The sequence below is a fragment of the Bactrocera neohumeralis genome, chromosome 5 (assembly GCF_024586455.1).
Source record: "Bactrocera neohumeralis isolate Rockhampton chromosome 5, APGP_CSIRO_Bneo_wtdbg2-racon-allhic-juicebox.fasta_v2, whole genome shotgun sequence".
Taxonomy (NCBI): Eukaryota; Metazoa; Arthropoda; class Insecta; order Diptera; family Tephritidae; genus Bactrocera; species Bactrocera neohumeralis.
In genome coordinates this window covers 44910931-44924115 of record NC_065922.1, presented here as the reverse complement: position 1 = coordinate 44924115, position 13185 = coordinate 44910931, and the positions used below count along the sequence as shown (strand labels likewise).

At 43.4% G+C, this 13185-nt stretch overlaps 1 protein-coding gene across 2 annotated transcripts in view; it reads left to right on the top strand.

Moving 5' to 3' along the window:
- The window catches only part of LOC126758928 (E3 ubiquitin-protein ligase highwire), a 161467-nt gene that overhangs the window by 2946 nt on the left and 145336 nt on the right, over window positions 1-13185 (top strand). The window contains exons 5-20 of one of the 2 annotated variants that reach the window (XM_050473380.1): window positions 10-604; window positions 2044-2769; window positions 2842-2981; window positions 3059-3591; window positions 3654-3790; window positions 6203-6372; window positions 6451-7188; window positions 7276-7521; window positions 8685-8812; window positions 8885-9337; window positions 9398-9730; window positions 9797-10747; window positions 10834-11435; window positions 11492-11639; window positions 11707-11809; window positions 13027-13162. In XM_050473380.1, coding sequence (XP_050329337.1) covers window positions 10-604; window positions 2044-2769; window positions 2842-2981; window positions 3059-3591; window positions 3654-3790; window positions 6203-6372; window positions 6451-7188; window positions 7276-7521; window positions 8685-8812; window positions 8885-9337; window positions 9398-9730; window positions 9797-10747; window positions 10834-11435; window positions 11492-11639; window positions 11707-11809; window positions 13027-13162 — 6139 coding nt within the window. Of the gene's footprint in view, window positions 1-9; window positions 605-2043; window positions 2770-2841; window positions 2982-3058; window positions 3592-3653; window positions 3791-6202; window positions 6373-6450; window positions 7189-7275; window positions 7522-8684; window positions 8813-8881; window positions 9338-9397; window positions 9731-9796; window positions 10748-10833; window positions 11436-11491; window positions 11640-11706; window positions 11810-13026; window positions 13163-13185 lie in introns of both variants that reach the window. The other variant, XM_050473379.1, reaches the window with a different exon arrangement.

Below are 13185 nucleotides of genomic sequence, written 5' to 3'. Positions count from 1 at the left end.
GACTTACAGGTACCGCACGCCGTGGTGAAGATGGCGACTCTTCCAAGAATCGTCGACAGCCAAAAGCTGTGAAGCCCAAAAAAATGTCGAAAATCGATGGACATGTAGTCATACATGCGGCCTGCAATAACGGCACATCCGCTTTTGTCACGAAGACTGGCAAATTGATTATGTTTGGCAAGGATACGGCGCATTGTGATGCCAGCGGCTGCGTAAGCGATTTCATTGATCAGCACATAACGAAGGTGGCACTGGGTAAAGCCCATTGCGTGGCGCTGAATTCGAAGGGACAGCTTTTCACTTTTGGCCTCAATAACAAAGGACAATGCGGTCGTGTATTCAGCAAATCTAGCAAAGACAATTGCGTATCTTTACAAAGTGGCGCCAGTGCTTCTGGTGTGGGTATGACTGGTGAGGCTGACGGGAAAAGTTTCTTGGGTAGCAAGAAGTTAAAGTTCGATTTTTCGACGCTATGTGACTACGACGATCATCAGTTGGTACAAGGACAATGTCGTGTTTGCGTCATGTGTCGTGAATGCACCGGCTACAATGTATCATGTGTATCAACGTTAAATGTGCCCGTGGAGGAGCGTTTACCGGGCGCGTAAGTGCAGCAAATACATATACTTTTTATTTTTATACCCTGAAGGAAACGTTGAACACCCTATAAGATTATACATAAATGATCATAGGAACAAGCTGAGTCTATTTAACTAAGTCCGTCTGTATATACGTGAATTACGTACGGCTTTCTCTCCGAACTTTTTCGCTTCGGAACTTAACACTCTCCCCCACTAAAACCACAGCGACCATATTCACAAACTGAACGAAGGAATACAGGCATGACCTTAATTTTAAAGACGATGGCGTCAAAATTCCGAATGTTAATAAAATTTTAGGTGTGACTTTTGACAGTCTGTGCTTCATCGCCAAAGTACAGAGCCGCAACAAAATCCTTCTATCCGGCAGCTCATGGGAAAAGACAAAGAAACGCTGTTGGTAACTTATAAGACAATCGGCCGGCCGGCCGGTCCTTAACTACCCCGCACCAATATTTCCGCTTAGATGCAGTGAAACGCAGACGAGGAAGTTTCAAACTTGGCAGAATACTGCACTCCGGACTACGACAGGATGCCTCTTGATGTCTCCGCCACCACCACTCATTGCAGACGAACAGCTCGAGTTCTCACGAGAATTGGAGCAGATTAAACTCCTACTTATTTAGAATCGACCCCGACATACCAAATATATGTCCAGCGTGCAACGAGTCCCCCTATGACACTAACCATCTCTTTACATGCCCTGCTAACCCTACACATCTGTCACCCCTTTTCCTATGGTCCAACTCCGTTGACACATCACGTTTCCTGGGCCTACAATTTGATCACCTCGATGACAACTTATCTGAACCTTACCATACTAACGGGGACTAGATAACCATTACAACAACAACAATAATCGATTAAAATCAAGTTTTTATATGGAAGACTGTTTTCTTTGACAATATATCTTATTGAAATTTAGCATGGTTTATTATTCAAGGCAAACCCACAATTTCCAAACATATTGTTCAGATCGGATCACTGTAACAGATAGCTGCCATACAAACTGACTGATCAAAACCGTTCGCACGACAGTCGGGTCTAAGTAAACGGACCGGACCCGAATTTTTATCCGACCAAGGATTGTTAACTGGACATCATTCCTCGAACTTACTTCAGTAGTTAAGACAAGCTTAAACTAAGATTTCCGATATAAACGGGGCTAGATCTCCGAAATAACAGCCCTTGGCTGGATAAAATCCGGGTCAATTCCGGTGCGTAAAACCGATTGTTGTGACTTCAGGAATGTTTCTGCCGTTACAACAAAAACAACCGGTTAAAATCAAGCTAAATGTCTTCACAAATATCGTTTTTGCTTATTAAGTAATTTTAATTGGACTTGAAGGATGTTTACATTAAACTGTGAAGGGTATTATAGCTTCAGTGCAGAAAAAGTTAACGTTTTTTCTTGTTTTTGTTAATAACGGCATTATGATTTCAGTATTTGTCCTTGTGGTCACGGCGATGCTGGCTGCTCCAAATGTGGACTCTGCTCCACATGCATCTCGCTGCAAGAGGCTGAAAACGATGCCAACAAAGATAATAAACAGCTACAAAGTGAGTTGAATCGTCAACGCTCGAAGAGCTTGATAATGCGTCGCAAGGAAAAGAAATCAGGTGCGGAGGAGAATGTTGGCGCCCAAACAACGGATGCGGATAAAGATCCACCACGCGTTGCACCATTGGCACCACAAATGCTCAATTTGCCGAGTAGCTCGCCGGTGGTGCAAGTGTCTTGCGGCCTGCATCATACCGTGGTACTCACATTGGCTGGTGAAGTGTACACATTTGGCAGTAATCAATATGGTCAGTTAGGCACTGGCGATTTGCAGCCGATTAACGGTCCGGTTAAGGTTAATGTGCAAGGTGCGATTAGTCAGGTGAGCGCCGGCAGTAATCATACTGTGCTGATGACCTACAAGGGTATGGTGTACACTTTTGGCAATTACCAAAAAGGGCAGTTGGGCAGACTGCCCAATGATTTTCCGCGCGATAAAGCCGCAAGCGTGGGTGGTGAGGATGTGTGCTCAACAACAAACAAAGCGGCGAGTAGTGAGCACAGTGGTGCCAGCACAGGTGCTAGTGGTGGAGCAAAGGACGGCGTCATTGCGAATTTGCTGACACAGCGCCAGAAATTCCTGTGGCACTGTGCGCCAGGCGCGGTTTTGTAAGTGAACCACTTTGATATTTTCATTAATCATTGGCTAATAATATATTTTCGTGTATTTGGGATGTGCAGCGGCTTGGGTCCAAGTTTCGGCAAGAAAGCTACGTGGATTGGCGCCAGCGGCGATCAAACTTTTATCAAAATCGATGAATCGCTCATCACTACACACATATTGCCGAAAGTGAATGTGGTTGCCAATAAAAAAACAATTTGTAAGTGTTTGAAGTAACTCAGATTTTCCAAATGTTTTGCTAAAAGCATAATTTTCTCACTTATTTTGCAAAAATAGTGCTCATTCCCACCATACCACTTACGTTCCACACACTCTCGATAAATCGCCGTGACGGCAGCTGTACCGCTCACTACCGCAATCAAATCAATTTCGTGCAGCTCATACAAAATAGCAATGCTAAGGTAATGCCGGAGTTAAATCAAAATATCGCCGCAAGCGCCGGTGCTTCAGCAGTGGCCAGCAGCGCACCCGGTGTGCCGGCGTCGCCTCTGCAGCCCGCCGTTGCTGGCGCCATAAACGAGCAGATGTCCCGTAGCATGCACGAAGCGCGTAATCAAATCTTTGATTTGCACGACAATCAGCTTGGCGAACAGCAGCAACAGCGTCGCCGTCAACGAGTGCGTGAGCAAGCGAAGAGTCCTGCTGGCGGCGGCGCATCGGCGAGTGGCAGTGTTGCACTAGATAAGCCGCAGCCGCAAATTGCATTCGCTCTGGATCCTCACTACAACGTTTTGTGGGTGTATGATGGTGGCGCGCGCAAGCTGCAGTGCTATAATGTGTTGGCCAGTGAGATCGCCAATTGTGGTGCTGTAAGTGGTGCAGTAAATTTTGCGAATTTCTCTTGAGTCATTGAAAATTTGTTTCTTTGCAGAATTCATCGAATTTCCGTGCCATATTATCGCCGGAGCTGGCATTGCCTAATAAGGTCGAAGCGCGCATATCCCGCTCGCAAGCTTCACTGAATTTGCTCGCATGTCTGGACATACTTACTTCGGCACAAGAAGCAATGTAAGCGAACCTATACATTTAGCTTTATTTTTTTCGCAAAGTTTTGGTCTGTTCATAAAATATGCAAAGTTTTTTATTATTGACCGAAATTTTTTTATTCCATATTTATTTATAACCTTTTTTCATAACCCTTTTTCCATATTTTTTTTCTTTTTTTATTAAATTTTTTTATTTTTATTTTTTTTTTTTAGTTTTTATTTAATTATGTGTTTTATTTATTTTGTTTTATTTCTTTATTTTTTATATATAGTTTTTTTTTAATTAATTTTTTTTATTTTAATTTTTCCTTTCTTAATGTTTTTTTTCTAATACAATTGTAAAGAGACTTGAAACCTTTTCGCATATTACATAAATTAATTTACATTAAGATTATAATTGAGAAACTAGTTTTTGCTCGTCTTCATCATTTTGGGTTTTTTGCTAATGCTTAAAATTCATCAGCTGATTGCTATTTTAGTAATGCACACAACCAAATTTAGAGTATGGACAACAACCCGCAGAGTTAAACGCAGTGAACTCAATTTGATTTCGATTAAGAAATAGGCCGTTTACTCAATGTCTGGTTAGCAGCCATCTGTCAGTTAAGTTCTGGTCAACTTAACCAAGACTCCTCCTTTCGGTAAAGAACCTTTTTTAGATAGATAGATAAACAGATAGTAAAAATTTAGGTACTTCACTGCGCCCTACGGTCTATTGTGTCGTGCCCTATATCGCATATGGTCACCTGAAGAATTCCAGGAGCCTGCTGGATGCGACTGAGGTGATGTGATAACTGTCCATGTAGATGGAACCAGGGCCTTGAGCCTGCTTCTGTAAATTGCTGGGCAATCCAGAATCAGGTGTTCTGGGTTTCCATGTCGCAGAACCGGCAGTTTGCGCAAGAGAATATGCCCATGTTGGACAAGTGCTTCTTGAGCCTACAGTGCCCTGTATACAACCCGACAATGAAGCGGAATTTGTCTCGGGGGAGGTTGTATGACGAAACGCTGATTTCGATAGTAGCGGTACAATTGAGTTCTGCGCAGTGACTTATAGCAAAGACTTCTGCTTGAAATATGCTCGGAAAACACGCCATTAGTATGGATAGTTCGGTTTGCGGTCCCGCAATGCCTGCTCCAATGCCTTTCGGTGCTTTCGAGCCATGAGTGTACCTCAGCAGTATGCCGAGAATGGAGTCATCCAATTTCGGCTTACTGCTGGGAGTAACCCTAAAATTCGTTGTAATGTTAATCCTTCTTGTAACGCCGTCTCTTGGAAGAAGGGCGAGTCCCCTAGGGCTTTATTTGTTAAGACGACACTATCTTTCCTTTGCCGAAACCCTCTGCTGCCATGAGCATCATGGTATGCTTCGTTACCTGTTTGATCACTAGATGCAGCGGGTGGGCTTCAGCATGACTTCAAGTGCTGCAGCGGGGCATGTGCCCATTACCACGGAAGTGGAGACACAAACGAGCAGTTTCGATAGTTGAAGGCCTACCGAGGTCTGTGTTGCCTTAGATGCTCAAGCAACCGCTTAATAAGTGCGATCATGGTATAAAGCCATCTTATGATACCTGGCTTGCAGCCCCAAGATCTGCCGGCTATGCGTCAGCATATCATGAGCGCCTTGGTGGCTTTGGACAGAGTTAAATCCACATGTCTACTCCACCGTCTAATGTGAGGCCAAGGAATTTGACCCCTTTAGACACCTCCAACTCCCTGCCACCGAATGTTGGAGGCCTCAAACCCGGAAGAGATCTTCCAAAGCAATCTTTTTTAACGTACTTACCTGTGCAAAGAAGCTATAAGGTCAAGACCCCGTCACAGTTTAAGAACAAGCTACTCATACATATACTATAAAGCAATACTCAGACCAGTCTGGGCGTATGGAATTTCAATCTGCGGTTGATCCAAATTTTAGAGTTATTCAAGCCTTTTAAAATAAATTTTGTCCCACCACAGTGATGGAGCACTATTTTATGTTAGGAATGCTCACTGTAAAAGAAACATAGAATAATGTAGTTATTGTTGTTGTAGCGGTAGATAACATTCCTGAAGAAATTTCGAGAAATGGTCCCGAGTTGATAGTCCTTGGCCGGATAAAAATCCGGGTCCGCTCCGGTTACTTAGACCCGACTCTCGTGGGAACGGAGAAGAATTCAATAGTAGTTACTTCTCTCGACTTGCGATCCAACTGCTGGATAATTCTCAACAATGTAGGATACTAAAAAGATATCATCAGTTAGATCTCCCCTTTCGATTCAATTAATCTCACCTTCGATTTTGTAAAATATGATTCATTGTACTTCAACATCATTGCTTTGCTAACTTAGTTATTGTTATTTTAATAATGGCATATTATAAATAAAACTGAATATTATAAAAAAATATAAATTTTTTTCTAATATTTATTCTTTTAATACACATCCACAGACCAACTTGCTTCGAGGAGTCTGCACCTAAGCAACAAAATCAAACCAAAGAAGCTTTGAATAACGAGTATCAGATAGTCAACCGTTTTGATAATTTCGGTGGAGGCTGGGGTTACTCCGGGCACAGCGTCGAGGCTATACGCTTCTCTGCCGACACCGATGTCATGATTTGTGAGTACTCATACATCTCTTACTTCTTACTCAATCAAATTCGTCATAACCTCCAAATCAAACTTTTCAAATCGACAGGTGGCTTTGGCATGTTTGGTGGCCGCGGTGAATACACTTGCAAATTGAAACTCTTCGATCTGGGCTCTGACGGTGGTGGCTACGAGAAGGAAGGCGTACTCATTAGTGAAACCAAAGAGGTGCCGTTTGAGTGTGCTGCACGTAGTAAGCATCACATTATGCTGCCCAAAGCGATCAATGCTGCGGCCGGACGTTGGTATTTAATATGGGCACGCATCGCTGGACCCTCCTCCGATTGTGGTTCTTGCGGTCAAGCTTCGGTGACCACAGAAGATCAAGTGGTATTTACATTCAAGTCATCGAAGAAGGCCAACAATGGCACCGATGTGAATTCCGGTCAAATACCATCGATTCTCTATCGCCTCATAACGCAAGAATCGAAACAACCAACAGCACCAGTCGATGTGGATCCAGTGCAGAAGATTACAAAATCCTTTGCAAACACAGTGAGCAAGGAATGCTTTGAGAGTTTAGTAGTGTTGCTGAACTGGTCGTGGGAGACTTTCAAAACAAATTTGCGCGAACAACGCGAAAAGGGCCGCCAACTGCAGGTTAAGCAATCGTTGGCCTATTTGATCTATGTGAACAAGTCCTGTCTGCGCTTGTTGCGAAAATATACAAATGAAATTTATCCACAACGCGCCTCATCAACATTTGCCAACACGCTGACCGCGACGAGCATTGCTAATGCCCTCACGAAACTACAGACGCGCACAGGAAAGTCGGCCGATGGCAAAGGTGTGCGAGTTTTGAGTTTTGAAGTTGATTTAGATTTTCTGTTAAGATTACCTCGAAACAATCTAACTTTGCCAACTTTATTTGCAGATAAAAATTCCAAAACCGCCCTGAGCAACTCTGCTTCCATGGTAATTGCGAATAACGTTGCCAAGTATTTTGGTGAGACATCTGCCGCAGCGACCACATCATTATCAGGCACTGCCAATGGCCTCTCATCCAACCGCAAGCCCAACATGGAGAATATACAACTGGCCGAGTGTATAGGAAATGTGCGTGCGCTGCTGATTAGCATATTTTGTGATGATATCTTTAAGGATATTTGCAACGAGAAAGGTGAGAGTTCCAAATAAGTAAAAAAAAAAAAAAACATATAGTGCGTTAAGATGCGTTCCCACTACGGACAGACAAGAAGATATTGATGTTAGATTATCGTAGATTAGAGCTCACTTGACCTTAGCTCTGCCCTCTTTTGCACAGACTCATGTACAAGTAGGTCCAGTACTCTGATGAATTCCACGATCCTGCGAAACGCCTTTGAGTCTCTTTGGATATATGGATTCAAGGGCTTTCTTCCTTCGTCTGAAGATGGCTATGCTACGGCCTGCAATGCGCGATTAGCGGCTTTCTTGATGGATGTATGACTACAGTTCCTCCTTTATAGTGTGAGGCCTTATATTTATCCGCTATTTCGTTTCCTTCAAAACCTGTATATCCCGAAACCCAAAATAGCCGAATTTTATTCTGTTCTCTTACTGCATTTCCTGCGTCTGAAAATCGCTACCCAATCTAAAAACAATTGCTCGGAAGTTTCCGGCTCCGTGTCAGACAGAACCATCAGTTTGTACCAAAGACTATACCGATGTATAATTGGTATTCTCGAGCCAATGGCTAGGGTAAAATAAGCAGACCAAATTTTTCGGTCGGTTATAAGCATAAGCGGAGACTCATTGCCATGAAAGGGTATGATTCTAATACCATAGAAGCTTAGACATCGATGTTATCTAATAGTAGGTCTGTGTCGAATCTTTTGGACCTTATTTAAAAAAATAATATGTGAAAAGTTTGGAGAGAACTTCCTTACTTTAGTAAAAGCATTGGTTCGAGCAATTCTGTTTTCTCGATGACAATACAAACTTACTATCTGGCTAAAATAACTATATTCCGTTGTTGGTCCGTTTAATATTGACCACTGGGTGGATGATTGCATCCACGAACGCCATTCACCGGGAAGGAGTCGACCATCGGTCACATCTTCCCTTTAAATCTCCGTTCCTATGACAGTCGGATCTACGCAACCGGAGCGGTCAAGGTCTGTAGACCCGGTTACTCCAAATTACTTCAAGATGCTTTTTCCTGCTACAACAATCTGGTTTCAAAAATTCTCAAATGCTTTATATTCAAATTCTCGTCAATTGCGAGGGCCACATTGCGTTCGAAACCACCCAAACTTTTGCTGCCTTAATTCGTTCATTCTTTACTACTTTTTGAAATTTTAGGCTTCGCTATGGTCTTGGAAATACTAGAGGAGTGTCACATCAGCTTCGTGGCTTGCTTTGATGCTTTTTACCCGACATCATCGCTGAAGTGGAACTGTCTCTGTGATCTGCTCTCACAAATGGATAAAGTAAGACTTGAAGCTTTTGCAATTACCATACTTTGATTTGCTAATTTTTGTTTACATTTTCCGCACTAGCAGCAAGGCACCTTGCACTCTCGCTTACTCAGTGCTATACTTGCGGGTCTTTGCTCACCGTCCGTGAAGCTGCGCACCACATTCTCACTACTCAATCCGGGCAATGAACGCCAGTCGATAATTAGCCCCAGCGACAATTCTGGTCTGCCAATGTTGTCGTCCACTGAAGCGCATCAGTATCCCATACTCGTTGAACAAATGATCTATCGCACACAACAGGAGAAAGCCGATTTTCTCAGCAATTCATGGACCTTCAAAGATGTGCTCGTCCGACTGTTGGACATTATATCGAACCCGATACGCGCGCGCATCGAGAATATATACAACCGTAGTGTGCAATTCAATTATGCAGGCGCATATGGGGGTAAGGACACCAATCAAGGCTTAATTGATAATTGCTGTCACCTTTTGGCGCGTGTGCTGGCCGAAATTGTGTACCAGACCGCATTGAGCGATGTGAGTATATTGATGTTGAAGAGTTAAATTTTTATATATGCAAAAATTATCCATTTTAAGTACGACAAGATGTTCATGCCGCCACGCAGCCTACACTCGACCGGCTCACGTTTCGCGCGCTGTGATCAGAGTCGCACCTGGAATACAGGCAATTTTGGACCCGATGCTATTGGCTTTACAGTCGACCGACCAGGCATTGCTATTGCAGGCGCTATGGTTTTCTCTGGCTCCGGCTCCTATGATTACCAACTGGAGCTGCTGTACGATAACACTGTCGATTTGCAGTCACAACACAAGTGGGAAACGCTTGAATCGGTTTCGGGCTCATACGATCAGGATGTGGTGCATAATGACATGACAGAAATCAAATTCGAGCGACCAGTGCATGTTAAGGTGATTAACTGTTGTATTTATTACAAAAAAAATATATATTGATCACACTTTCGTATCTGTTTTCAGGAGAACGCGCGCTATGCGCTTCGCATATGTTCACAAGGCGCGCGCACTTGTTCTGGCGATGCTGGCATGCCCTCAATACGCGGTCCATGCGGTACAACATTCCACTTTTATACCTGCGATTTGAGTTTCAACGGCACGACACCACAACGCGGCCAAATACCTTGCCTACTCTACTACAGCACGCCACTGAAGAGCGATACGTCGGTGGGCGGTAGTGGTGCTGGTTGTGGAAGCAGCGGTAATGCACCAGCAACCAATGAGGTCACAACACGCGATACGGCTTTACAAATCGCCAGCGATATCACAAAGAAATGCACCGAATTGTTGATATTGGCGCGCAATGCTTTGGCCGCCTCACTCTCACCGTCAGACAATTCTTCAAACCACACACAAACCATTGACTCGGAACATAATATTACGCCGATTGAGGAGCACATGGACATCAACTGGGCGAATAATTCGCGCACATCCGTCTTGCCCGTGGATGCGAATATCTCGACGGCTCGTGACATAACTAAGCGCATTGAATCCTTTTCGAAGGGCATTATTGAGACATTGAAATTTGATAAACGCTCCACGAATCCATTCGAAATGGAAATCGAAATCGGCGCTACCGAAATACATCCCAAAGATTTGATGATAGAGGAGAGCACCGGCGTACAGGATTTGAATTTTCGCAATGGTCAAATAGCCAAATTGAATGGCAATGAGCGTGTGGACGATGAGGATGAAGTAGCCGAAGAGTTTGTTAATGTGCAGCATCACCATCAGCAGAATAATCAGATTGGCGGTGGCGGCTTGTTGCGCTCTGAGTCAGAAGATGTTGCTGCGCCTCAGCTGACGGTTGTGCAGATTATGGAAGTCTTCAATATGGCATCTTCGAATATGTTCCACACTTTGCTGCCGCTGGTTTATGCGCATGTTGCCAATCTCGCTTGTAGCGATCCAAAGGTTAGTAGCGTCATCAATTTTGTTATATCGTCATTTTCTGGTTTCGTAGTTTTTTGAGGTTATGTTGAATTTATTTTGTACAATAGAGTTCTGTGCAAATACTCGGCATGATTAAGGAGATTTTACCGCACATCGCCGCACTCAATCAACTCTATGCTACAAAGGATCAAAGCGCGAACGCTGGCGCGGTGACCATAAGCCCTGCCGCTGCGGCGCAGAGTTTACGCAATGCTATGGCCGTCGACAATCGTGAATTTCGTTCACGTAAAAAGAGTGAAAGCGAGGCGCAAATGTTGGGCGACCGCAATGGCAGCGAAGCCATAACTACAAGCAATCATTATTGTGTGGTGGAGAGCGAGCATCCATATCGTAGCGCCACCATTAGTTGTCAGCGTGTTGAATTCCCGCCTTGCGTGCAGTGGTTGACCATCGAATTCGATCCACAGTGTGGCACGGCGCAGTTGGAGGATTATCTGTTACTCTCGATACCAATGCGTCCGACCGTTACGGAGCCTTGTCCTACGAATGAGGATTACTTCGACATGCTGGATAATAACGTACGACGTGCGCAGGGTTGCACAGGCAATGCGTTAATTAGCAGTTGCTATAAGAGCGTCGTTGGGAAGGATGAACGCGAGAGTGGTGCGAATGTGGATCGCGATTGGATTGTAGTGAAGAAATTCAACACGTGAGTTTCGGTATTAACACACTAGATATCTTTAATAAATTATTGTTTTATTACAGTTCCTCGAATTGGATGCAAAATGTTATGATTTTGCCTGGCAATTGTGTAGAGTTTTCTTTGGAGACATCTTCCCTGTACGCACAGGATCCACATATTAATCGTTATGGCTTTAAATGCCTTGTCGTCGGCTATGATAATCCATCAACTGTAAGTTCTTAAAGCCTCGACGTAAATCGGTAATTTAGCAGCTTGTTCACTTTCAATTTTATTATAGCTGAGCGCAACGAATTCGTGCTTGATACGACTCGAGCAGGAATTGGCATATTTAGGTGGAATGTGCAGTGCAAATCTCATGAAGAAGGATCTTAATTTACCAGGTAACTTATAAGCATCATTACTAAAATGTATATCTAAGACAGAAATTGAGTTATTTGCTTATTGGAACCAATGGAAAGGGTACAAAAGCCCGTTGCGCTATGCATAACGAGAGCTTTAGACACAACTCCGATGGCGGCTCTTGAACTGGTACTAAACCTGCCACAAGGCAGCAACCTCGCATTGCATATCGGTCAGAACTGTCTTGGGAAGCAGGGCAGCAGTGGAAAGTGTTGCCAGAAGCAAGCAACTTTACTTCTACTGGGTGCCAGGCATCGAGGGCAATGAAATAGTGGAAGAGATTGCCAAGAATGGTGTACGGTTAACACCCTAAACCCTAACATGATCAATATTGGGAAACCCATGCATTGTCTATACGATGATCAGAAACAAAAGCATGGTTAAGAAAATCGAAACCCGATGGTTCGAGCTATCTGGGCGCAAAACTGCAAAAGTAATGTGGAAAACTTGTGCACTTGTCCCGCATTGAAAAGACTACGCTGTAAGCGTCTGGTGTGCCCACGGTATGATACACTGGAGGAGGTATCGATAGTAGGGCTACAGAGTCTATTAAAATTCGCGTCAAACGCAGGCAACCATACTGAATTCCACAGAACGGCTTGACTTATGGTTTACTACACGACGGTAATCAAGGAAAACGATGGAGATCACCTTAATAATTTTTCAGGCGCCATTCGTGCGATTGTTGAACAGTTTTGACCTCTTATTTACAAACCCATGTGTCGTCACCAATAATGATGCGCTTGATGTATATTGGTATAGGGTCATCGCTACGTCGTCAAGTATCTTTCTTGCGACCTATGCTCGACGTCGTTTTTGCAAAAGATTCAGGTATTTTGGTGCGATGTTAGGATTTCCACGCTTCATATCCAAAACAGTAACCAAAGCATGTGAGTCGAACCATAACAGATTTTTTGATGACTCCAAGACTTTCACTGAATGCTTCGTGCCACTCAAATACTCCAAAAATTTTCCGAGTCAACATAAGAATTGAAGATCCCTAGACTACACTTTTATTATTATTTATTAATATATTTATTATAGATTGCAATTAACCTAAAACTATAAACTATCTTTTTGGTTGCATAAACTTATTTCCTTCGACGAATTTATTGGCTAGATTCCTTATTTATAATTTGAATTGAATTTACGTCACTGTATACAAATATAGCCTTTGTTTTTTCTTATATTTTTTCAGATGATAAAGATATGGATGACCTTGGCGGCGTCGAAGAGACAATTCATGCACATCATGCGCTCCTCTCGAAGGGATTTGCGCTTTCCGAACCTGTATTAACGGTACAACAAGCATTAGAGTCCTATCTGCCAATTGGGTAAGTGAAAAGAAATTTTAAAA